The 27,299-nt window shown below is 37.8% G+C and overlaps 1 protein-coding gene across 3 annotated transcripts in view; it reads right to left on the minus strand.

Moving 5' to 3' along the window:
* ZFAND3 (zinc finger AN1-type containing 3) overlaps positions 1 to 27,299 on the minus strand; it is a 136,167-nt gene that overhangs the window by 27,210 nt on the left and 81,658 nt on the right. For all 3 annotated transcript variants that reach the window (XM_042022939.1, XM_042022940.1, XM_042022942.1), the window contains exons 4-5: positions 20,243 to 20,422; positions 9,372 to 9,437 (exon numbers count right to left, since the gene is read on the minus strand). In XM_042022939.1, the coding sequence (XP_041878873.1) occupies positions 9,372 to 9,437; positions 20,243 to 20,422 (246 nt within the window). The remainder of the gene's footprint in view (positions 1 to 9,371; positions 9,438 to 20,242; positions 20,423 to 27,299) is intronic.

The following is a 27,299-nucleotide window of genomic DNA, read 5'->3' on the forward strand; positions in this document are numbered from 1 at the left end:
AAATATTTCATATTTGCTAGTCAGCTCCAGTGTGCATAAATAAGCAGTGCTGCTCTGCTTCCAAATCCTTGTGGTATACTCCAGCTATGTCCTCATCAATCAGATGGTATACAGTATTCAGGAAAGTAATTCTTCAAACTAATAGCCTAAAACCAGTTCTATATAGAAAATATTTGCTCTGTTATTTTTCACTCATACACTGAGTTTTCCTTAGTAGACCCTTCCCCCATTGGTATAATGAGGGTTTTCCAAGGCTAAGAGAGATATTCAGAAGAGGAATTGTAAAGAACTCTCGCCTGCTAGCAGTGAAAAAAATACTTATCAATATTTATCTTTCAAAAAACTGATTTGTCTTTAACTGCAAAATCTCAGTGATGTCATTAGCAACAGAAATCTTGCAATGAGAGACTATAATTCCAAGGACTGTACCTGATTAATGTCAAGGAAAAAAAACCCTAAGAACTCTTGTATTTTGATAAAAATTTTCCCAAATGCATTGTGAGAAGGTTCTGAAATGTACAGCTAATCCAAAGTACACTTGGTTTTAATTCCATTACCTTAAATAAAGCTTAAGAATCAGTTTGTATTTTGATTGTGTTACTTTTTCTAGCAATTTTCTCAGGGCGGGGGAGGAGAGGAAACGACCAGCCCTGGCAGAGGACACAATTCCTATACATCTGATTGGTGTCTACAGTCCACCAGAAGTCAGGCTGGTTTACTAGGCAGTTCTTACTGCTTGGAAAGGAGATGTTTGGGGCTTCTACACCAATCTGAACCGAAGACCAGAGAGAGGAAGAACAGATCCATGAAACTTGGAGGATACAACAGTACATGCACTGTCTTGTATCTTACATCCAGCTCTTCTTCAATCATCTTTTGCTCCAAGATGTTGGCCTCATTAGTTATTAGCTATTCGTCAAAGTTCATGTTATGGAAATAATTTGGAACAGAAACAGGAAAAAGACATCACTTGTATGTTCACTGAACTGTCACGCAAACAACTTCCTCACTTTGTAGGAAGATACACTTTCCCTGTGTATGTTCAACAGAGTAAAGAATACTTCCAAAAGATTCTAAAATTATTTTCATATATTTCTAAAGTCCTTATGAAAAATATCATCTAAATGAAAATACTGAAAACTAGCCCTTAGAAGTTGTCTGATGCTCACCGAAATATTTAGCCAGAATAAAGACCTTCACCAAGAGTCAGATGAAATCTGTGGAGCACTGCTCTCATGTCAAAAAGCACAACAGGAATCGGATCATGGATTAGCTCCCTGAAGGTTCAAGTGTTTTAAAATAGTAAAAAAATAAAATTGACTTAAAAAGTATATGTAAGTGGCTATTTGTTTCAAGTATATTTCGGGCCAGTTATTTAATGCTTGACTTCATTAAAAATATCTCCAGTGCAATGAAAATAACAAATTTAAAATTATAAATTAAAATATGTAATTTTAAATTTAGAATTATGTGTCTCATTTGCTAAAGCGTACCTGTAAGGAAGCTGTCTGATCTGAACAGATCACATCAAGTTGCTGACTGCTGAGGTAAAATCAATTCAATTCTTCAGCCTGACAGGAGTCAGGTCTTTCAAGTCAATGATCTCAACTATTCTTTGTGACATTCTCCATATTGTCAAAATTAAAGCAAACCCTAGGCTCCCCAAATCCTGTTCTTGTAGAGTGTGGGTGAGAAATGCAAGATGTATAACCCTGATTTCTTTACCTTTGAAATTCATGGAGATGTGCTTTGTTTAAAGTTGTGAGATGCCATTTTTCCAGCAGTCTCTGGTTATAGAACAAGGAATTCAGAGCTGTTGGAAGCACAATGTTAAGTAAAGGTAATAATTGTATATTCTTTCACAGTAACTATATACCTACTGTCTATGGTCACGTAATTGATCATAGAGATTTTGAGAGTTCTGAGAACTAAACATGGCATGAAACCACTAAAAAAATAATCAAGATAAAGTTGCTTCATTTTAAGCAAAATATACATAAAGGACAAAATATTTCCTCTTCCGTTTCCAAAAACTGAAGACAAATCCATCATAATTCCCTAAGACTTTGGTAAAAAGATGTGGTAATATCTGAATTTTAAAAGACAATTTTAAATGCATCGTTTTGTATTTGGCAACGATTTCACCAAGCAGCCTGAAAAACATCAACCCACAGAGAAAATGCGGTGCGAAAATGTTGAGGGCAGCAGCACACGTTTTTTCAGGACGGGAGTGTCTCATTTACCAAAGCACAAGTCATTTACCCTGCTCATGGCCCAAGAGAATATTGCTGCATGGACTGTTCTCCCAGTTCTTTCCTTTGCACTGACCACTCCAGCTCTCCCACCCTTCCAAGAGTCTCTCTCCTGGCTCTCCTTGGCAGTGCTTGAGGCACTAAATGCTTGTCTGTACTTCCAGACCTCAGTTCTCATTAAGTGCTATGAATGCTACTGAAGGTTACACTAAGTATCTCTACACACTCAGATCATATTTGTTTTCCATTAGTGTCACTGAAAAAAATTAGGTTGGAAGGGATTTCTGGAGGTCATGCAGTCTTGGCCTCCTGCTTGATGCAGAGTAAAACATCAAAGGAATTGGATCAGGTTGCTCAGGGCCTGGTCCAGCCCATTTGCAAAAATTTTCAAAGACTAAGACTTCACAGGCTCTGTGGGTACCTGTTCCAGTGCCAATGAGAGGGGAAAAATCTCTGCCCTTAATCAGCCAGCTATACTAGCTGTGTGCCTAACACAGCTAACCCAGACATCTGGTACCTTTAGTTTGACATTCAAAATTATTTTCCTATTGGCTGACAATTCAATGTGAACTCCTCTCGAGAGATCATCCTGTCCTATTGACCCTACTACATTTTCTTCCAAGTTGTTCTTTTTCATGGGATTCAGAATATGGAAATGAAAACAGATGAAAAATTTGAATCAAGAGCAGCAAAAAGATAAAGACAAGTGAAAGCTGAGGAATGGATTTACACAAAACTAGAAAGTCTTAAAGGGGTTATTTGGTGAAGAATGAAAAAGCAAGTTTCAAGGGCTTATCTGAACTACACAAGATAAAACAAGATGAATTTGGGTGATTTGAGAGGATAAATAAAGATAGTGGGAATAACAGTTTTAAGTGCTTGGAGGACATTTTCTGTTAGGATGCTGAACTTGGACTGGCCTCAGACAGCTGAGAGAACTATGAGATACACAGAGGTGCGTATGTGAGCTCCTGCTGGGAGGTCGCACAGGGGGCCAGGAGGCCCTTATTCCCCATCCACAGAGAGATTTTGATTATTGCTTTTTACTTCTATTTTACTAGGTTAAGGTTGTTTCCTCCCCACAAGGGAAAAAATGGTTGATTCTTACAACTTATGAACCTCTGAATAACCAAAATCTACCTGAATTATTATACATTTCTGCCACTCACACCAGCATACACCAAATCCCACTTTCTGCATGAGGTAGTGTCCTGGTTTCCACTGGAAAAATTTTCTTCCTTGTAGCTGGTACAGTGCTGTGCTTTGGATCTGGGATGAGAATAATGTTGATAACACACTGATGCTTTAGATGTTGCTAAGCAGTGTTTACACAGAGTAAAGGGCTTTTCAGCTTCTCACCTCACCCCACCAGTGAGAGGGGCTGGAGGGCACAATAAACTGGGAAGGGACACAGCCAGGACAGCTGACCCCCACTGTCCAAAGGATGTTCCATATCTTATGGTGTCATGATCAGCATACAAACTGGGGGGAAAGCTGGCCAGCGGCTGCTGCTCAGGAACTGGCTGGCAAAAATTGGAGGCAAGCAGTTGTTTTTCATTTTCATCACTTCTTTTTTTTGGGTTTTATTTCTCTGTCCTTTTTGCTATTTTCCTTTTATTACAATTTATTATTATTTCAATTATTATACTGTTTTTTTAAAGGAGTTTTCTTTTTTGGAGATCATGTTCGACTGCCTCGCATGCTCTTAAGAGAACTGATCTGAGTTAGTGTGGTTTTGGGGAATACAATGTTATAAAAGGGGAAACATTAATAAGCATGTAAGCTATCATGTTCATCTATTTATCTTATTCCACAACAGTAATTTTATTTCTTAAGCCCATCAGTCCTTTCAAGAATGACTTCAACAGACTGATAAGAAAAATGAATTAATCCTAAATAAAAATTACTGGCATGGTTTACAAACGTCTTCAAAACATTGTCTCTAAAGTATTTGTAATTTATCTATACAACATGTGAAAGAGGGCTTTCACAGCCACGATACATTTTTCATCCCTTTGGCCACTTCAACTATCTAGCTTCCTCACTGGATGATCAATGCAAAGAAAAGGGACACGTAGGAGCCACTAAGTATGAAAGTTCATTTCAAAGTAATACTGTAAAAAGTTTCCATTTATCTCAGTTTAGTGTACTTCAACACAGGCAGATAAAAGTATTCCTGTCCTAATACTGTAAGATGATAGAAAAATAATTTATTTATTTTATCCTGGCCGTACCAAATAGGCAGGGATAGGAGTCACTGTTTTCATATGCTGTCATGCTGCTGCACGCCTTTTCATTTCTGAATGCTCTGTTTTTACCACTACTTGGAAGAAAATTCACTGCAAAAGTAAACTGCATGAGTGATTAACGTATGAACTATGAAGACGCTTGCAAAACTTCTCTTTGGATCAAAGCAAATATAGACTAAAATTCAAGGCATTTTTTCCACTGCAGTTTAGTAAAGAGATGATTTAGATGTCTAGCACAGAAATGTGCTAGACTGCAACAGATAAAAATCAAGAAAGACTTTTTTACAAAAAGAATATTAGCAATTATTGCGTGCTAACAAGCTCTTATAAAACTTCCCAGGAACAGCTGAAGTTTTTAAATTCAAGAGGCAAGGATCATCACAGCTATAGCTGACTTTTAACAAACGTTTTGAAGTATTGACCCCAAACCCATCACTTTGGATTCTCCAACTAACTCAATTAATTTAAAATGCATGGGATGCCTTCAGTGTAAAAGAAAGTTCAGGTGAACCATATCCACTATTTTTAATGAACAAGGGTAGCTTTTTGAAGCTGAGAAAGGTAATAGTGGAAATAAATCACACAATTAGAGCAAGTCCTTAATTTTGTTTACAGCTATGACTATTATGATCCTTACCATTAGGAGAATTTTAATCTACAATAATAATAACACTTCGAGAAGGCTCTTAGATAAGCAGGAGGAGAGGAAACCAATCTGTCCATCCAGATAGATACGGGAGCACAGAACAGATAATCCAGCATGTCACAGAATTAGGCAATAAGCTGAGGCAGTAAAAGGCCATCAACATACATCATCTGATCATGGTATGGTGTCATCTCCCAGCCTCTATCAGCTCCTGCCGCATCAGTGCCAGTCCCAGACGCTCCATCCTGTTTGTAATTGCTGATGAGCAGCAATAAGGCCTCCATGCCTCAGCTCCCTTCCGTTCCACTTCAGCACCCACCTATTAGGTTGTAACTTTTATTTACAGCCTTGCTTGATGTGCTGTTCTATTAGTACAGCTGGAAACTCAGCCAAGGGAGGGGGAAGAGCGTCCCTAATGGGCACTATTATTGCTAGGGCTGGGTGATTTATTATGCTGCTCAAAGGCTGTTCTATCATCACTTTCCTGCTGGTGAGAGAGATCCAAGAAGGCTGGATTTCAACACAATGCCCTCCAGAAGTCAAAACACTAAAGAGCACCTTAATAGTCCCTTGAAACACCAATGAAAAACAGACCTCAAAGTTGGTTTAGTGCTATAAAGCCCCCTTCAGTAATCTTTTGTGTATTTTTTGCTCAGGAGCTTAACACTTTGGAGCAATTAAAAAAGAAAATCTAATTAGTGGTGTATACGGTCCTTCTGTCCTTACTCAATACATAGAGATTGATTTAAAAAATGATCATATTAACATAATGATTTCATGGTTTTGGCTCTGGCTGAAAATCTGTTTACTTCTATTTCCACAACTTCATCTTCCTAGAACTCCTCAAAGGCTGTCCTCTCAATTGTGCAGGTTCAATCTCAAAGCATTTGGATTCCTGGCACTGTTACAAGTAAGCACATGTCTTAGTACAAGAACATCAATAAATTCAAAACTTCAAAAAGGACCTGTTTAACCACTTTACTCAAGCAGTGAAAGAATTATTTCCATCTTCTAGACTCGAATTTTAAACTAGAAAACACATAGAGCAAAGAGAGAGATACTCATCTTGTACAATATAAACACCACCACACCAATCGGGACAGATGTTCTCATAAAATGTGAGCTATCTACACACACAACTATACAAAATATTACATAACTATACAGATGCACGTTTCTCATGAACTGCTACTGAGAAACAAAGTACTTAAAACCTCACCAACTTTATGGATATAATGTATGAATTGATTGTATCATTACCACATTTTATCTGCCTGTTTCTACCACCTTCTCTACTGTACAATTAAAAATTAACTGAGCACACTCACACAGTTCCATCAGTTTTTTTCCAGGTTTCTTTAAGCTGCATGAAAATGTTATAAAATCTGGCTGTTTAGAGTTGTGTAGTAAATCATCATTAAAGTTGTAGAGCAGAAAAACAAGAGTAGTATGTACTTGGTACTGCACTTTCCCAACACAGGCACCTGATACAAATGGGATGTGGATGCCCTGCAGACTAGAGCAAGCCTCACAGTACCTGCCATCAATCATCACATTACCCAACCATTAAGAAACAAATCAAAATACATAAGAAGCTATACACCGGACCACACAGTCCTATTTGTCTTCCTACAGCATCTTCAGACTGCCGGCTCTCAAAACCTTTGAGGCATCATCCAAACTAATGATTGCAAGGCTTTATTCATTCTTTTCATTATAATCCTTGTCCTGTGGGTACACTGCAATAGAAATACTTTTTACCACAGTGATGATACCGGCAAACAGGAGGAAAACCCCCACTATTTGGTGTCATAATACTATTTTTTATTGGAACAGCTTCTACAGCATGCAGGTTGACAAGTGCATTAGGTAAAACCTGTTTCTTTCTCTATGAGAACTTTTCCTGTACCTTGGCAGATTTATTGTTTTGATCTTTCTTCAATTGTTACACTCGTGCTGATAAAATATGAAAGTTTTGTCTCTTTCTTAATATCCTGATGGAAACTTACATATAAGATAAGTAGGTCAAATTTCTAATTTTCTGTCTCAAATGCTGATTTAGGGAACTTAAGGGAAAAACTATGCTTGAAGGGTGAACAGAATTAGACAGATAAAATCCAACACAACATTCTTTCTTCAAAGCTCTTCCAAGCAGAAGAAATGTAGGATACCTACAGAAAATAGGCTTATGAACAATGTGTAGTGTTGAAAAATATTGCTTGCACCATTTAAGTAGCTTCCTAGGAAGTGGAAGTGATTCTAGTGTGAAAGAACATGCTGATTTTGGCTGGGATAGAGTTAATTTTCTTCACAGTAGCTAATGGGGCTATGTTTTTGGCCTTGTGGTTAAACCATGACAAATGTTCACCTACATGGCATGCTGCTCATGCCTGAAGATGTCACAGCACTTCTGGGTAATATTTTGTAGCCAATGTTTTCTTGTCAATTCCCATGACAAGAAGGTAATTTATTTTAAAAATGAAAGTTTGCTGAAAATTCAGGATCTGGAAAAGAAAAGTAACTCGTGGTACCAGGTTTATTCATGTAAGGCACTACAAAGATAATATGTAGATTGCTGAGCACATAATGTAAGAACCTCAGGGGAAAATGAGGTAATACAGAATCAGTAGATTTAGTTGACTGAACATTAAAGTTATGGTATCAAATTAAGGTCATCTCCTCATTTTCTTGCAAAACACACTAAATGGAAAACATACAAGCATGTACAGACCAAACAAGCACAAATCAAAAATAAGAGAACTACTGAGCAAAGTTAGCCAAACATGTAACAGACATTTTTCATTGTCTCCTAGTTTCATCTGCTTTACTCCAAGGAGCTTTTACTGGTGCCATTTGACAGTCCAAATAACAAACTTTCATTTCTTCTTGCTAAGCACACACAAAAAAATTTTCCAACAGGACTCTCAGTTTACTGTATCTATAGCACCACAGCAAGCTTTGAAATTACTCTTCCATGAAAACCAGCTAAACATTACAACAGCTAACAGATAAAGAAAATACAATTCAGTAATACCACAAGCAAAGCAGATTAGTTTGCAAGGGCTATAGTGGCAAACATTCCATCTTGTTTAGGTATACCTCCATGGCTACACAGAAAAGAAAATCCAGTCTTTCTGTTTTGGAGAACTATCTTCCAGTTCCAAACTCAGAGAGTTCTTTGGCAAACAACACACACAGCATTGCCACGGATTATCATGTGTTATTTGAGAAGTCCGCACCTGTACCAAGAGCAAGGTAATGCAGTAACCTCCCTTCACTGCAGAATAAGCCAACTTGTATCACCACACATCTGCTGCAAGCTAACAACACCCACCTATGGAATAACTACAGTTCAGCTCAACAAACAGTAACTTGAAACACGTTTTGAAAGAATGACTTCAGAGAAAATTTCCCTTGGACTCCTTAAAGAGCAAGAGCACTTACTCAAACAGGAATACCCTACCTTTCTGCACATAAATGCAAATATAGGCAAAAATTATTTTGGAAACACAGACTGCTAGAACATTACCGCTACCTACACACCCACCCCTTCCACAGGAGGTATGGCTTCCAAGAGTGGTACTGGTGGAACGGATTGTGTGAGTTCTCCTTAATCCACACAAAATCAAAGCCTGGAGAAGACCTGATCCAGTGCAGGTAACTTGGCTGAGTGCACACGTGATTCTTCAGGACAGATCTGATGCAGAAGCAGCAACTTCCACCTGGCAATGACCTAACATGTTGCTACTAACACCAGCTCTGTGAGACATTATTCATCTATATCCTGCATGTAGAAATAAAGGCATCGAAAGAACCCAAAGCAGGTAAAATTTAGTCTCAATGCAAACATCAGCTGTCTATACTGTATGTTCAATCAGGGTAAGTCAATGTACTCCAAACAGTTTTCTGCTCAATACTCTTCATTTCAAGGGCAGGATTTCCAGAACACTGTCACAATCATTAGACTTAAACTGATTACTCCTGTATGTCTTGCTTTTACAAAGATTAACTGAAAACAGAGTATATTTATAGAATTATGTTTAACAGGATTCTCAGGTGAACTATCTGCCATACTAATCCTTTTATATGTACATTTCTGTCAGCAAAGCAACAATATTTATTTCCATTTGGCATTTGCAAGGTATGGTTACTACCCTTTACTCTGAAACTATAACTGCTAAATAGAATGCAAAACCTAATTCCTTGATCCCGCAAAACACGTACCTGAGTCGCAAGATCTTTTGGTTGGTGTGGTTAACGAGGCATGAGCTGTACCTGTGCATGGCCCACCTGGAAACAGAGAAGAGTGTATGTCTCAAAACACCATCTATATTTAACATTTACAACCCATCAAGATTATACTTAGGAACATAAAACACTGAGGAGCACTTGTCTTTGGAGAGCACATATGGAAGCAGTCTACTACTCTCAGTACTTCTTACCCAGATGAACCTGAATGTCTTGAGGTAAAAAAAATAAGATGAAAACTTGGGACAAAGTTATACTTCTAAAAAATACTGTATAAATATTTCAAGAGGCATTTTTAGGAAAATATTCATCGTAATTGCAATTCTAGAAATGTATCTAAGTAACCCACAAGTAACACAACGGACAAAGTGATCACTTCTCTGATATCAAACCTTGCTACTGACCCCAGTAAGATAACGACTTAGCCTCTCATCTTGTTCTCATTATGCGTTCTAAGTGTGGCACAAGCATATGCTAACAAACTCTTCCTATGTTTAAGGTTTTTCAGCTCTGGACTCTTGCCCACTCATTTGGTATCTGCTTGGTAGTAAATTACTTTCTGGCTTTTTTCTCAACATGCATCATCGTTGAGGAGTTCTCCAGAGATCTTGTTAAAATAGCAACCAATTGAGTATACACAGTGACTTGCAGTAAAAAGAAATAAATAAAAATAAACTCCATGCAGGGAAGCCAAGACGAATTGACAGTAGCATTACCAATGGTAATAACACATCATAGCTTTGAAAATTGGCTATTATAAATGGGAAGATGCTAGAGAGCCTGAAATTGAGTTAGACCTACTAGAGTTTGGCTATCAAAATACCAATAATCAAGTTTGCACTGAACTGCCTGTGATACAGTAATACTTGCTGGCAATACAACAGAGCTTAGTATAACAGAATAACCTTTAACATTAAGTCTTCATGCACTGAAAAATACTAAAATTACTTTCCTCCCCCTTTTTTTCTTTTCCCCCCAGTCTTTGCATATCTGGAAAGCAGCACTGTGACTGTGGCAATGTTTTTACCTTTTCAAGTATTTTCAAGCCTGGCCTGTTAGTAACCTGTTTCTTTTTGCTTCTCTCTGGGAAGCTCACTCTTGAAGTTTTCCTTCATTTCTCTTTTTCATTAAGTATCAGGGTCTCAGGCAACTTTGTCTACTCTGCAAAACTTATAGCATTGTAACACTGAAAAAAAAATAAAATTCTGCAGTTTCGGGGGAAAAGATGTGAAGAAGTTACTTTGGTGCATTTGATTTCAGTGAAGTCCACTTGGGAACAGAGTTTTACACTCTCAATTTTCCAGAGAAGGACCAATAAACTTCTTGAGTTTTTTTGTTCTCCCAAGAAGTCCCTCCAGCAATACACACCATTTCATACCTGTGCAATGGGTAATCTTTTAAGGGGTGGTTACAATGGTCAAGAAACCAGTTCTTGGCCTGCAGGCAAACACTGAGGTCACTCATCAGGGCCTGGCCTGAGGTTAAGCAAAGCATCAGCACATGGGAAACTACTGACCATGACACAGGAAACTGCTGTTTGTGACAGGCAACAGCATAAGCAGCTGGCAGATGTTACAGACAGTACTGCGAGGCACTGTTGGATTCTGCTGGTAAGGAGAGAGCTGGTGAGAAATGGCTGAACTCCACAGTAAGGGGATAGGTGTAGTGGGGACCTCTCTGTAGGGTCAAGTCTATATATGAGAAGAGACAAGCTTGCTTTTGCAGTGAGGAGGACTGGGAGTCCCGTGGTGGGTCCTTTCCTAGCCAACAATAAAGCATCATGGATGGATGGATGGAGCATCCTGGTATCACCAAGGTGGTGTTGGCTTCAGGCCTGACAGCACTGGCAAGCAACAATCTCTTCTCAACAACCAGCAATGGTCAAGTAAGCAGAAGTAATTTTTTACAACATAGTATTTTCAATTTTTTTATATTCTGGCCTAGAAAAATTATCTTGATCTATGTTAGTAATACTATTACAAAAGGCTCAAAAAATGCCTAGTCTAAGGTTTGGTGCGTTTGGGAAGAAAATCAATACTGAAACAGAATCCTTACCAAGTTTTCTATTAAAACCTTCTGGATATTCAAAAAACTACAGAGCAGGTCTGTTAAGTCAGTCTCTACTTTCACACACCACATATTTGGTTTCAATACAGGATACCCTGTAAGCAATAAAATCAACAGGGTATGGAATTTCAATGAACTGACTTTAAATGCAGCTGCCTCTTAAAATGCAGCTGCTCTTCTGTAAATAATTTTAGTTACATTCTCCCAGTTTTCACTGAATAGACAGTGAGAGGCATCATCACCGTGGACTAACAAATAAGACTAATCCTTTCAATTACTGTACAGTAAATATTTACACTAGCTGATACTTTCAGCATCCAGCCAAATATAAGAACTTTATTTCTCACTCTCTAAAGTACAGTAAGTTGGTATGCATTCTGCACTTCCCTGTGTCAGAGTTTTTCTGTTATTTATTCTTCCCTCATTAGGTATGGCTTTCATACAGCTTTGATTTGTATAGCACAGCACCAGAGTTTCAATAAAGAGTATCTTGGGATTTGCATGCATATACACTAGTGCCTAATAACCAGTGAAGGCAGAATGTACTTTGCAGCATTTCCTTCTGCTACTCCTTTTGTTCCACCATTAAAAATGTCATGCATAATTCAGTACTATGGGCTTGACTGTGCAGTTCTATGTGGAAGTCACCACGTGGCATCTTTTGGTATACACAACTGGTAATTCAGGCATCTTTGTACTGTTTGAAACAGAACAGCGTATTTCTCACAGCTTTGATAAAAATTCTATGTGTGAGAAAGAAAAGGGAAGTCAGATAACAATAGAACACCAGTCCATCTTGGCTATTCACAAAGGTAAGCTTATAACTTTCCATGATTCAGGATATATTTGCATCTTCACGGCCAAAAAGTAAGTTTTTCAAGGCTATTTAACTGTGCTACATAAAACACTTCAGTGCACAGTGAAAGGCCACACGTCTAGCTTCTAACATAACCCACAAGGCTGTAGAGCACTTTTTGCTCAGCACAAACAAGACATTAAAATGGAAGAACAGAAATACCTTTCTATTCTATATCCAATTAACAGATAACACAACAGCTTCTGCTCCTGTTTTTTCCAGTGTATGGTTTCTGACATTTGCAACTCCTCTTTCAAACAAAAGCAGCCACTGCCCAGAGATAATGTAAACCCAACAGCAGATGATTATAAATACAAAAGTACTAAAAGCTACTGGAGAAATTAGAAGAATTGTGAGAATTTTGAGAATTCTCAAATTTACAAATTCAAACACAGAATTAATAAAGGACAAAACAAGATCCTTTTAGTCGAACCTTATATATTAATACAAAAGGTCTTGTTAATGTAGTTGCTTTTTTTTGGCTTTTGATATCCATAGTTTTCCATAACTTACTGTTAGCTGTACTCAAAATGCATTGATTGGAAAGACAGATTCAAACCCAATTTCTCTAAGTAATCCAAAGCAGTAAAATTGTATATATTGCTTGTTTTTCTATGGATACATTAATATTTCTATTATTTACTATTGCAGACTATTCTAAATTCTGTATGTTTAAATATTCTTTTCGAATGCCCTTCTGCATTGTCCACCTCCCTTCCTGAACTATGTTAACTGCTGCCAAGTAGCATTTGTCCTGAGGACATCTCTGAGTCAGGGCAACTTGTTGTTTCCCCTTCCTGAAGTCTGTAAAGTGACTCCACTCAGTCAGAGCCTCCTGTGCAGGAAAAAAGTTCAATACTAGGAGTGTTTAACTCCCTCTTCTTGCTGTTCCACTAAGTTTGAGCCCAGAGTACACACATAAGGTAGATTTGAACAGTACTTGGAAGCACTTACTGTGTAGACAAAGAGATGAGAATGGAACAAAACTAAGTTAGCACATGAGTAAAAAGTCTAAATTACAGTAATGCATTGAAACAATTTCACATACCACAAAAACTGCAAGCCAGATAATGAACAAACATGAAAAATAAGTGAAGGAGCCTGAAGCTCAGTAACATTTGATCACAGTAATGTAAGGACAGAGGAACTCCACCTTGAGCTTTTGGTACTGTCATGGTTCCTGCCCAGGTAAGCCACACTGACCCCCTGAAAATGCAACAGGCTGAAAGAAGCTAAGAGCAGAATTTCCTTGGACAGCAGTGTTCTAGCCAAGACAGGAACAATTTCATGGCTATTTGCAATACAGGAAAGAACCCACCTTGGGAAATGTGTCCAAACCAGTAACCTAGTTATACACTTCCTCAACTGGGAGAGACATAATCTAATTAAATCTACACAACTGAGTCTGAAGACAGTCACTGATTATGAACACCAATACATAAACAAACAGAAACATAAATCTCTAAGTTCAGTCTGCACAGACAGACTATACTGTCTTTCAGGAAAAAAGGCAAAAGAACTTTACAACACTTAAGAGCTCCTTATTTGCTGCAGAATGGGCAAGATGCATGATCATCTAAGTGATGCCATTACTAAACACTCAAAAGGATTATATCACATAAAAATAATTACTTTTTAAAATCTAGTTTTACAAATCTGCCTTTAAGTACTTTTGTGGATTTTTTTCTGCATGAAGCTTTTGGAGAAGGAAATGAAACATAGACTGCTTTGTTGCTGAATGGATGGTAAATTTAACAACTATAATGAAGTAAAGGGAGACAGGATTCAGATTCCACCCTCTTCTCTACTACTGTCTCACTGTTACCTGTTTTTCCTCAGTAATAGACGTGATATTCTCCTACTTTGTAGGTGTAAGTTGAACTGTAAAATGTGTTTTGAAACTGTGAAAGTTGAACTGAAAAAATGTTTTAAAACCAGCAGTTAAATTACATTTTTATAAGCAATTTTATTTAACCTCAAAAGCTGTGCAGCTCTAACCCACATTTTTCTTATGCGACCATATTTCTGTTTCATGTTCCACTGGATCCTTTCACTCTAATAAATGGGACCCTAGGATACACTGTCTACTCTGCAATGTGAAGTGACTATAAATCAGAAGGAACAATTAACAGTGGTATTACTTCCCTAGTCTTTATTATGTTTCAAATCATCATGCCACAGACATGGGAAGAAGTGCTCATTTCATAAATCTTTGTGCCAGATCTTTGCTTAAGTTGCTAGAAAACACAGATATTTTATATGTTCTTTATATGAAACTGAGACTGTAGGGAATAGATGGAAACTTACAGAAAAGCCTTCACTGAGGAAAAGATGATGAGGACAGTTTTTATTCAAATTTCTAACTGCCTTTATGTCCAGTACTGGCACCTAATACTAGTGGCATTTCTCAAAAGACAACTCAAATAGGCCACAACTCAATTGGTTTTACATTTGAAAGCATTCTTACAAATTCACAGAGAAAAAGTCCTTGCATTGACATTAAGTTATATGTATTTTGTGATAAATATTTTAAAAAAAACATATTCAATGACAATCAAACCAAAAAACTGAGTTATTTAATTTTAACATTAAAAACAGTAGCAAAAGACTATTTGTAAATAGCTTCTAATGAAAACAAGGCTAAAAAAAAATCCCAGACAATGTAAAACAACTTGTACTATTATCTAATTTAATAAAAGCAAAAGCCTGAGAAAATAGCTAGTTCTTATTCTGCAGCATAGAAACTCAAAGATGCCTATAACATCATAAAACAGCCAGGTGCATATCGTGTATTAGAGGTGTGATACAAGACACGAAGTTGACTACAATGATAAAGAACACATGACAATCTTGTGAGTTGATAAAGAAAATTAGAATTATTCACCACTACCCAGCTGCAGGTTTCTCAGTTATGTTTGGGTACAAGTTTAATTTAGTATTGGGTCATGTGGGTCAGGTAGCCTTCATTGTAGCACAGCACAATTTTACCAGTTACTGCATTCTTTTTGAATCAGAGAAAAACATAGAAATTGGTATGAGAATAAATTAGGTTAGCAACAAAGCAAGTTACTTTCTACAACCATTTGTGACATGACAAAACCAGGCAGCTAGCTTGGTCTGTTTATACATTTAATACTTAAGAAGTAGGTATGCACATAACTCTCAGTCAGAGGTGAGCCAGAAAAAAAAAAAGTTCCCCATTCACCAAATTAGGAAATAACCAAACCAAACCCAAAACAAATCAAAAGCACAGTCCCCACCCCCCAGAAAAACAAAAACAAAACAAACAAAAAAAAAGAACTGAAAAAAATCCCCAAACAAACCAAGACAGGATGTAGAAAACTGACACCTACTGCAATAAGCAGGTGAATTCTCAAAGCCAGGGCATTTTCCAAAGTGTGCAATGAATAACATCCAAGAACAACTGTCATTTAAAAAATCCCTGTCCTTCCTTAAAAAGCACAAATTGCAGTTAAGGATATCATCATAATAACTCAAAATATGAAGTATTTTCAGAGCATACATAGAAAAGCTGTCATCTAGGACTCTGCTCACAAACCCAGGCAAAATGCAAAAACTGTGAAGTTGTTATAAATTGGTAGAAACCTTCTGCAGAGTGTCAGAGAAAAGGCCATTCAACAAGAAAGAAGCAAAGAAAGAACGCACTTGTTTACCCATTTTTCATAAAGTTATGTTGAAAAAAATGACATATATTCTTATTTTATTCCAAAGAGAAAAAATACCATTACTTTTTGAGTGCTATAGCCTATGTGGCTTTTTACACAGTCATGCTTCAACAAGCAATGAAACTCAGAGTATAAACATCCAATAGGTGCAGTAGGAAAAACAATCTCTCACCTTTCTGCCAGGTATCTTTTATAGAAACCTACTGCATCTTTGTCTCAGGACTAGTACACTTCAAGTGCATTCATTTCCCTAAAATTACTTCATAATTGGGGGTATTTCAGTGCTTTCAGTGCACACAAATTCTTAATAAAATAAACAATGTTATAAAGCATTCTTCTAACCTTATCTTGCAAATTTAAATGTTTGAGACAAAGATGTTTTAAACACTTAGTTTTCGATGTGCAATGGCTCAAATTCTGAAGGGTATACAAAACCTAGCCAAAATTTACAGACATCCAGTCATGAAATACCTTTGTATTTGGGCATCTAAAATTCAGCACACTGAGAGGTAAGGTGTGGTCAGTGATCATCACCATCCTTCTGGGCTGAAATCTCCAGTGTATTTTCTGACATTCACAGCAGTTGCTCAGATGTTTGTTTATCTTCCTATAAATTCTTCAATGCAGGAATAAAGAGCATTTAACTCTTCTAGAAACATCAGATAATCCTTTTGTCCTTTTTCATTGTGGTTTTTGCTATTCAAGAAGGCCAAGAAAAGTTAAGCACACAATTAAAATAAAATCCTGTCAACCAGAGCTAAAAACTACTGAAATGCCAAATCTGATCAAGCTGCCAGAGTCAGTGTTCCTCACAGTGACATTTCTCCTGTCACATAACAACACAGTTAATTTCAAACCTGCACAGAACCAGCTTTGGCTCTGCTCATACAGTGACAGAAAAATGATGTGACAGCCCCAAAGAAAGCATTGAAGGCCTGAAACTAAGCAAAATTATTCCATGTGCAGTGTGACCTTTTCTTTACCAAAATACATAGAACCTTGCTTAATAAGCTGCTTTTTTAAAGAATGTTGGTGGCTGAAGGTAGGTAGGGACAGAGAGAAGTGAGGGCTGTTGTCAAACCCATTCTTTCCTGCCTGTTAAAAATAATCAAAAATCTTGCCCACCCAATAGGAAAAGGGTATCTTTGACAGACCAGCTGGCTGATATAGTGACTGATACTGAAATAACTACCATTAGGAGCTCCTAAATGAAAGGGGGAGATGGAAGGAAAAATGAGAACAGATGAAACTTATCTGCACATAAAGCAGCAGCAGAACAAAAGTTAGACTGATTTAACTACCTGTTAAGAAATGGATCAGTAAAATCCATGCAGATCTAGACTAACAAGAGCTATACCAATATCAATATTACTCTTTGTCTGCAAGTTTATTTCAGGGAATTTACTGCAATTGGTGAGACCAGAAGGTTTTGGATAGAAACAGGCAACTCAAGAAGTATATGTGGAGGAGGAGAAAAAAAAAAAAGAATTCCATAGAATTCCCCCCCTGCCAGTTTCAACAGCATTTTTAAAAAGTCAGTAATCAGTATTATTTCATAAAAAATCAAACACATGTGAAGGAGGGGGAAAACATTACTTGTTTCACTGCCTCTGGGTAAAAATTTTTAACACATTTTTGTTGACTGTAAATATAATGTTGAGAACTACCTTTCACCTATAAGGGGAAGAGATATTAATAGGCACAGCAGCCATTGTGGTAACTCTTCAGAACTGAGACTGCTGGGAGATGAAAAGTCACTACAAGCTGGTTGTATATATAAGACACTCAGGAATGCAAATGCAACTCTCACATAAAATCAAAACAGTAACAAGAAAACACACAAATACTTGCATACTGCCAAACAGAACTCCTGCAAAATACAGTACAAGGAACTTTTCTCTGTATCATTCATTCTGTGTTAGAAAAAGGAATGGCTATTAAAAAACATGTACAAAAACCCTTTCACCTTCTCTGATAAAGTGATTTCTATGGTTTTCTTCAGTTGTTGTAACCTAAATGACTTTAATTGCCTAAACGACTTGCTGCAATTTTGTCCCCTCTGTTTACCCTGTGGACTCAAGTACTGCGGCAAATGCCTTGATGCAAGACTCTCCTAAAAATCTTGAAAGGAAAGAGAGGTGAGTGAAATGAAACATGAGGATCCTCCCCTATTAGACCAATTTTCACACACTTGGGTAGGGATTACACCACAGTGATGCCACACAATTGATTTCTGGTGAATTACCACAATTCTATTCAGAACAAAACATAGCTGTACGTCATCACATGGCAGTGAAAAATATCAGTCTTTGAAGAACACAGCTGCACTAAGAGCAGCGCATACTTTACAGAATATGCTGCAAAATAAATAAACATTGCACGGAAAAAGACACCCTCAAACTAAAATCAAGAAGATGTTTAAGTTTGGGCATTCCTCATTAAAGGAAAGAACCTAGCACAATGTGATCATTATCCAGCAGAAAATCTCCATCTGTATATAACTATTTCTAACAAATGGTATTAAGCTTCATTAAAGAGGTAGTAGGGATGTGAGAGAAGGCAGAGCTGGAAATACATCTCTCCACTGTATTTCACTTTAAAACACACCAGCAGGAAGTCATAAGGAGAGTTTTTTTAATAGGCAATATTTTCAAATGCTCTGCAGGATGTGCTGCCTAATACCCATCATGTTCAGTGTATGCACACAGGCTCGCAGCAATTCAGGATGAAGGACACTATTTAAGTTTTTCCCCATCCCTGTAATCACCTTCCCACTTACCAAATCTTTCTCAGTCACAACAGAAACACTTCGTTGTAACACAATTTCATTTCTACCTGAAAAAAATTTCAGAAAAGCTGACCCAATAAGCACTACAGAAGCACCCCGTGACACTGGCTCATAAGCAAGCAGGGTTGCTGAAGTCCCCTGCACCATGAAGGTCCAAATGTGTTGCTGAAGCATAATGTGTTTTCCTGAATTCTCCAGGAAGCTTGTTTTAAGGCCTTGTTTTTACAGCAGGCTACAGGTTTCCCCTGAAGAAGCACTGAACAGAAGGAAGAGATGGAAGGGTGGTCAGCAGCGACCGTGTACACGAAGGAGAGACACGAGTTACATGGCAAGTTTAGTCTTATGACAAGAACTAGTTACAGAACATTCACATCTGAACACTTGTATTTCTGACAATGTTCTCAAATGCAGTTAGATAACAACGTCACAGTTTAAAAGTTTTACTTTAGTCTATAGTCTAATAAACCACCACAATCCCAAAATGACATTTTATGCTTTGTCCACAGCCAACCTGCACAATTAAAAACTCTTCTTACCTGTAAACAGAATAAATACTTGGACAACTCAGCAAAACCATCATATGCAAATAGTTAACACGACTGAAAGCAAGACTTTTTATTCCTAGTGATTTGTCAACATTGTTATTTCCAGCAGTTGCCTAAATGTTTAAGAACCAGAGTAGCTCTTGCAAATTTCCTACTGAAAACCAAGTATTTTCTTGCAACGTGTAGATCTATTTACTGGCCACAACCTAAAGTAATCTCAGCTCAAGGGGGTTTCTCTCCATGGAGCACCTTCTAAAATAAAACTACAACTGGAGAAAAATGAAGCTACAAATTACACATTGGAGCTTAGGTTGTAGAATGAAGATTTTAAAACTCAACAGATTAGATGCAAGATGAACTTTATACAGACATTTAGAGTAATTTAAAAGTAAATTTTATGTCACTGTGTTTGCTAAGCATTCTAACTTACCTTTGGGGAGAATTTTTGCCTGACAGTTCAATAAAGACAAAAGATAGGTCATGAAAGAATAGATAAATTACCACATAAAATAAGTTACATGCAAGTAGCAGTCCAGACAAATATGCATTACAGTCAGTGTTACGTGCAACTGCAGCAACAAAGAACCAACATGTTTAAAAGTCAAATTTCACAAGATACTGGTGTTGATGCTAGAATATACATATCAGTTTACCACAAATGTGAGAAGGACCTTCTCACAATTAAATTCTTTCCCACAGATCAAATGGCTATAAAGTTAGTTAAAAACTCCTATGTGTTCTTCAGTTAAAGCCATCAATGTCTATTTTGTGAATAGCTTCTAACCTTTCCCTTCATCCCAAAAGCCAGGCCATTTACTTCCAGAGGGAGTCAGTGAAACATAAACCTGAGAACAAAGGAAAATGTTTATGCCTCCTTTGCTTTCACTTAGGACGTGTGCACTTACATTCCTCTTTGCTCGGTGAAGTTACATTCAGTTCTGTCAAAAGTTGCTGGTTGGAGTTAGCGGCCTGCGTGGTTAGAGAGGTATTGCTGTTGTCACTGTTCGTTTCCCCAGAGAACAAATCTGACTGGCTGTTGCTTGTGCTGGGAGTAGAGTCATCATCTGGCTGTTTCTTCTGGAAATCTATCAAAACCAAGATTTTATATGTCATCACACTTGCTCAGTCTAACCATCAACTTTTATGCAAAAACCCACATGTAACAAAACTAAGCCCAAAACACTGCCAGAGATATCCTGACTTTGATGAACACAAACAATAGCCTTCAAATTTTTACTTCAGATTTTAAATACCTTGAAAGTTATTTGTTGGAGAAAACTATTTTCAGAATTACACAATGGTCTTGTTTCCCCAGCCATCCAAGAGCATTCAAAGCTTACCACAGCACACAGCACCATTTTTAAAAGGGTTTACACAAAGCATGTACAGAAACATAAAGGGAACAAATATCCAGTGAGGGAAGAACCAAGGCATGTAGTACAGTCCTACAGAAATGTTACACTTCTCACTGCTGTTATACAAAATCCCACCAGTAACAATTTTGGCAAAGCCAGTGTAGACAGCTACAGTTCCAGGTTAGCATGGGGAGCTGGTGAGGGATTGCCTTTCCATCACTGGTTTGATGGGGATCTGGGGGGGAACGTGTGGGAGGAGGTGGGGGAAAGGTTGGGGTGTTTCCTCCCTCCTTCATTGACTCCAGAATTGGTACTAAAAGTTGCCCGCTGATCTAAGAGCAGAGAATTAGGTATGGTAAGTAAATCACTAAAATACATTAAAACTGTGTACAACTGAAGCCAAAACAATTTGGCTTCAAAGCTTTTTGGCTGTTGGGGTTTTGTTTGCTTGTTTGATTTGGTATTTGGGGTTTTTTTTGGTTGGTTGGTTGTTAGGGTTTTTTTATGAGCAAGTGCCAAGTCACACTTGTCTCCAAACTGCCCCCACAGTACAAATCCCATGTGTTGGACACATGCCACCTTCAGGCTTACCTTGCCTCCAAACCAGATTCAGGTTTGAGGGGAAATATTTGCAAGTGCAAATCCCCCACTGAAAGATTCTTCCCAAATCTGCAGTGCTGATATCTGATTGATTATAGCATTAGTCTACCAGCTACACTACTGGATTTCAGTCTGGCACACTCTGCCTCTGAGAAGCACACCTCCCAACCAAGTAAATTTTGGTTTGCTTAGTGTCTAGTTCTCTCTCACCTCTTGGTTGTAAAGCAGCAGCTGAAGTGCACCACCACTTGGTATTTAAGTACATTTTTAAAAAATTACATACAAGGGTAGAATTTATTCAATACACAAATACACAGATAAATCAATATTTGCTTGCTCATTATTATGTCATGACAGAGAAGAAAACAGAGCAGTCTATAAATATTTGCAGATGACGATGTGTTAGAAACACAGGTTGCCAACATGACTCACTGGGATTGGGAAGCACTACAGTCAAACAGTCCCTAAATGCTGATTTAGGATTTAAGTGATTTGCCAGAAAAATTAAGCCTTAACTTCTGCTGTGGAAGAGTCAGCCAGAAGTCCAGATAAGAGAGGAGCAAGCTCAAAGCCGGGGAGGAGGAGGAAGAGGAAAAGACAGGAAATCATCCACCTCCATAATACAGCTCTGAAAAAACAGTGGGATGCTTTTTGTCAGGGATGAGTTACAGGATTCAAAATGTTCTACTCAGGCCTCACTACTTGTCAACAAAGTTTAACCCAAATTTGGCTTCTGGATTTTATTTGTGTGTTTCTGCAATCAAGAAGGCTTCAAGCACTTTTCTGCACCAGCCACAATCAGGCAGCTGCAGCAATTGTAACAGTTCCGAGCTGCCACAGCAGCAAAATCCACTGTGGCAGTGAAATGCTCTTTGCCTCCACGAACCCATGACCTTCTGTTCAGAACTAACTTTTACTCAGACTGCAAATCAATTAACTTTCGAAAAGTTCTAGCCTGCTCAGTTGAGTGGAACCCAAGAATACCTCCTGCCCCTGTTTTAACCCTTTCTTCATTACAGACAAGAGTACTTGAGAAAAGCCTTAAGACCAATGATCCCAAGCGCCCAAAATACAAGAACTGTAACTGAAGCTGCCTTGTATTTCTTCCATGTATTGGGGGGGCATTTGGCTTCTGTCAACCGGGACTCTCATTAACACAAATAATTGCGGATCACCTTGCTCTCCCTGCAAACGCCATAAGGGTTGGCAACATCTCCAGGAGAGCTGTGCCTGAATAAATCCAGTTAAGCCTTAACTGCTTAACAAATAAAACAAAAATACACACATGATACAGGCAGGACCCTGGCAAGTTTTGAAAGGTAAGCTTTATCCCAATTAAAATCAGAATGCAATTCTGTTGACAGAACAATGACCTCACCTAAAAATCTCAGCACAAGGAAAAACCAGCACAAGAGTTGGCAAGACATTAATCACCATTTGCAGAAGTTCCTATTTAATTGGAAAGGCATGAGAAACACTTTATTTTTTCATTTTTACTGAGACTTCCACTATGCTAGCAAAACCTGTGCCAAAACACACAAGGGTGACCAAAAATCCATCAAACCTGCATTGCCCTTTCCTAGCTAATGAAATGCATCTTTGCAATTTTTAACACAAACCTTTTCCATCTGTCAAAAAAGATGTTTTCTTTTTCTTCTCGACATTGTCTCCCTTTCTCCACTGCCTTTGGGTTTGGTGGTTTTGGGTTTTGGGACTTTTTGGTTGGTTGGTTTGGGATTTTTTGGGGTGGCTGTGGTGGGGTTTTTCTTATTAAACGGCAAAGCACCCCATTGTTAACTGCATGGCAGAGTCAGCATCAAAGTAAGATATGAAAATTTGCTATTTCCGGCATGGGGGAATAGTAGAAGGAAAGATCTATCAAGAAACTATTACTGCATGGGAGAGAAGCTGCTAGGAGTAAGTAACTGTCAGTTAAGCTCCAAAATCCTTTTGCTTCAAAAGGATTTTTTTGAGTTCAAGGGTTACACACCCAGTATCTCAAATAGTTGTGCAAGAACAGAGTATCTCAGCCAGAGCTCTCATGCACTGGGTATTAATACTAAGAGCGTTGTTTTTGTTTTGTTGCTTGGTATTTCTTTGTAAACAAAACAGCCACTATGTGAATATACAGACATGATACAAACATTTCATATTCTATATATACAGTGAATTCTAATAGCTTAGACTAAAATGAAGGCAAGAAGCTGCATTTGTTCCCAGACTTCAGGTAAGAAGTTCTTTTGCAGGATAATCTTTTGCCCATTTTTATTAATAAAATAACATTAATAATGAAAGCCATTGCCTTTACAGCTTCTGATTCCAACCCATAAAACCAGAGCTGCCACACAAAATCACACCTTCTGCACAGCCCTAAAACTTGCAAGTTCAGTTGTCCAGTTACTGTTAGCAGGTTATGGTAAGCAGCCTGAAAGAGCCTGTCTTCCCAGCATGGTCTTTTCACCCACTGCCTCAAGAAAAAATATTTAGAACATCCAACCCCTTCCACCACCTAGAGCACCTGATTCTGTGACACAGAAATCAGACAGTCCCAGTTCCAGTACTTAGCCTTCTTCAGCCATCAACATCGAACGAAATACCTAAGAAAATCTTGAGTCCTCAACTTTTGCTTAACAAAGGATTCTGTGACCAAGCAGGGAATGACCCTTCACAGTTTCTGGTAACTTCTGTGATTACTATCAGTTGAAACTTAAGGTAAAGGCAAGTATGAACGATATCAGCATATCACAAAGCATTTCTTTTGAAAAAGACAGGCATGTCCAAGTATTACACGAAATGACTGAACACTAAGCCAGACTGTTTCCTTGTTTGCACTCCTGCTGTGGTGTAAGAAATCACACCATCTCCAAAAATCTCCTTTTGGGTTATTTTAAGGGTCCAAGTTACAAACAATCGCTGGTCTCTGACCTATAACAGATGTTTCCATTAAAAAGAATTAAGTTCATTCAAATACATTATGGAAGAGATGTCAGAGTAAACAGCATGCTAAGAGGAGAAAATTAAGAGTTTTTAAAGTAGTTATTTTGACTGATAGTAAATATGGCATTTCCTTACTCTTCAATCCTACAGTTTGCATAAAACAGCAACGTGAACTAGCAAGAAGGTTATTTGGAGAGTGTTAGCTTCTTACACCACATTAAATGCACATTCTGCATGGTTCTTATTCCCAGAGCAACTTGTTCTTTTACAGAGCATAAATTAATGTGTTAGTGTAACATCAAATGTCTCCAGTCCATCAGCATCCCAATGTACGTAACAGACTTACTGTAGTGTAATCAAGAAACAGTTCCACAATTAAAAGAAACTGCTTTCTGAGAGTACTCTATGGGAAGTAACACAAATGTTATTGTCCTGGGTTGCAGTGTATTCTATCACCATCCTCATGAGCTGTTGAAATCAGGTGGGGCAGTGTTTCCTTGCCTCCTCCCCCCAGACTATCTTTCTGTTAATGACCCATCACTGTCCTGCCGCATGACTCAGAGATAACTCCCTCCGAACTATCTTCTGTTAATGAGCCTCATCAACACTTGGCCTCATGACTCATTACCCCATTGTGAGATGCTCCACCCAGAGGGAGGAACCAAGCATTCCATCCTGGATATAATCTGAGATTCCGAACACCACAGACACCCTTTCCACTGGATTCCCAGAGGACAGGAGCTACACAGCTCCCACTGGACCTTCTGAGGAAGAGCAGACCCTTTCTGCAAGATCACTGCTTCAACAGAACCATATCCACCACTTCAGGAGGACTGCAGCCACCATTCTACCAGACTGCTACCACCACCCTGACTAACAGGGTGTCAGGTTGTATCCTGACTCTGTCAGTTTGAAGCAGTGTTTTCTTTTTTTTTCCTATTTTTTAATTTCCCTATTAAATTGTTATTCTGACTTGGTGCCTCCCACTGGTTTGTTTTCAAACTAGTATAATTATGACATTGAAACTGCTACTGTGGAATCTTTTTTTTCTTTTCTTCATGTGTCTGTTCACAGAACTGAGAACAGAGAAACTGTTCACATATGACCAGGGAATAGAACTGAAAGTCCAAAAGATTTTATTTACTTACTGAGAACTCTTCACTGACTTCTCTGATTCATAGCTTACTGACGGCATTTCCAGTGTCATTCATACATAACTACTTTTTGCATAATAAATTAAGGTAAAATGGATAAAACCTTCCCTTTCAGTACATACTTGAATCTAGAGCTCCAATAACGGTCTGGCAATAAAACTCCACTTGGAAAGAGAACTTTTAGCTTTTTTCTTTTTAAATAACACGCAGACAGAAAGATGCATTAGCCCACTTGGAGAATAAACACAGATATCCAGCTATTAGAGGAATGCACCATAGAATGTGCACAAGCATTTGCATTAAGAGATGACAAACAAAGTCATAAAAAGGAATCACAGGTAAGTATTAATTATAGTAAATTATATTTATAAATATGTAAATAAGATGTGTTAGACTGGAGAGTATAAAATAACAATTGCAGTGTATTCTTATATGAGCTATCAGCAGATCTCATCGCTTTCACAGTACAAAGCACCAAAAGAATTAACAGACAGTAAAGAAACCAGAAACTTGATTTTCTGTAAAACTGAACTTAGAATTATGAGCGCATATGATACAGGAGAGCTATTCAGCTCTTAGGGGTTTTGTTCATAAATACAACATTTTCTCTTTTTCTTGGCTTCTCTTCTTCATGAAGAAAAACTGAAAAGAGTTTTTTATGCTAAGTTATCCTTTATGATTGCTATACTTTTAAAAATTGCAACACCTTATTCATATTTGGGGGATTTAATTTGGTGGGTTTTTGTTGTGGGGTTTTTTGTTTTGGTTGGTTGGGTTTTTGAGGGGTGGGAGGTCGGGGGGCTCTCCCCAGGAAGTCTGATAATGTGTTTTGAGCTGGTTTTCTCTCCAAAAAGACACTCCTTGCTTAAAGATGACATTCCATAATAAACCTTATTTCCCTTGGCTCAATAAAATGATTCTTCCCCAAAGCTACAAAGGAAGCTCTAGATTTGACTACCAGATTTTGCCTATTATTTAGCAAGAAAAGTCATGAATAGCTAATAAAGAAAGACTAGCAAGACAACAAGTGTAACATTGTTACAGATGACCTTCAACTTAAGATCCAGGTCATTAATATATATGCAGACATGTTTTTAAGGAAGGAAAATGCAGTTTTGTACAGAAGAGTCTACAGCAACTGTATTAACCAGGCTTATAACACATTGCATGACAGACATGAAGAAAATTGCCATTTTTACAGCATATGCTCCCACCATTTCCAAAGCAGTTGTGAATCCTAAATTGATGAAGTAGGAATTTCATTATCATTGAGAAAGTATCCCCTGAGAGTGGCTTCCCCAAAGAACAAATACTCCTTGCTCTGCCTGATAATAACAATTTGCTTACTGTAGCTATTTCGGTACAGACCAGGAACAAGGTCACTGAAAACTTCTGTACCCTTGTGTCACATTTCCCACTGTTACGTAAAGCAGCAGGCTTACATTATTTCAACTAAAATTTCATTGTTCCATAAAACTCACCAACATAAAAAAGAACAAATATTATTGACTGTCATTACAGGATCCGAAGTGCTAAAATCATGAAGAGTAAACTCCTATTTTAACAATCTACTTTAAATTTACTGTTAGAGAATCCCTCAGATCCACAGTTAGCATTCATACTTTAATTTATTACTGAGCACATACAGTGAGAAAGCTCTACATAAAGGTACTGTTTCATTGCAAAACCTAAAACCAGTGAGGGGCTAGCTTATACAGCACCTGCATCTGGTAAAACGAGGATATGAAGACAATTTAATACCCAACTAATTGAAAATTTATGGATTCTTGAACCTGTATCAAAGGATATTGGTAATAGACCAACGCAAGTTTAAAGCATGAAATTTAAGTAACTGAGGAAGACAAAGCAACCACTACCATCAAACCAGCAAGAAGTATTTTATTTTTTCAATGATA

This window comes from Corvus kubaryi, unplaced genomic scaffold (assembly GCF_017639235.1).
Source record: "Corvus kubaryi isolate FWS band 111438036 unplaced genomic scaffold, C.kubaryi_AGA036_p1.0 37232, whole genome shotgun sequence".
In the NCBI taxonomy this organism is placed as follows: domain Eukaryota; kingdom Metazoa; phylum Chordata; class Aves; order Passeriformes; family Corvidae; genus Corvus; species Corvus kubaryi.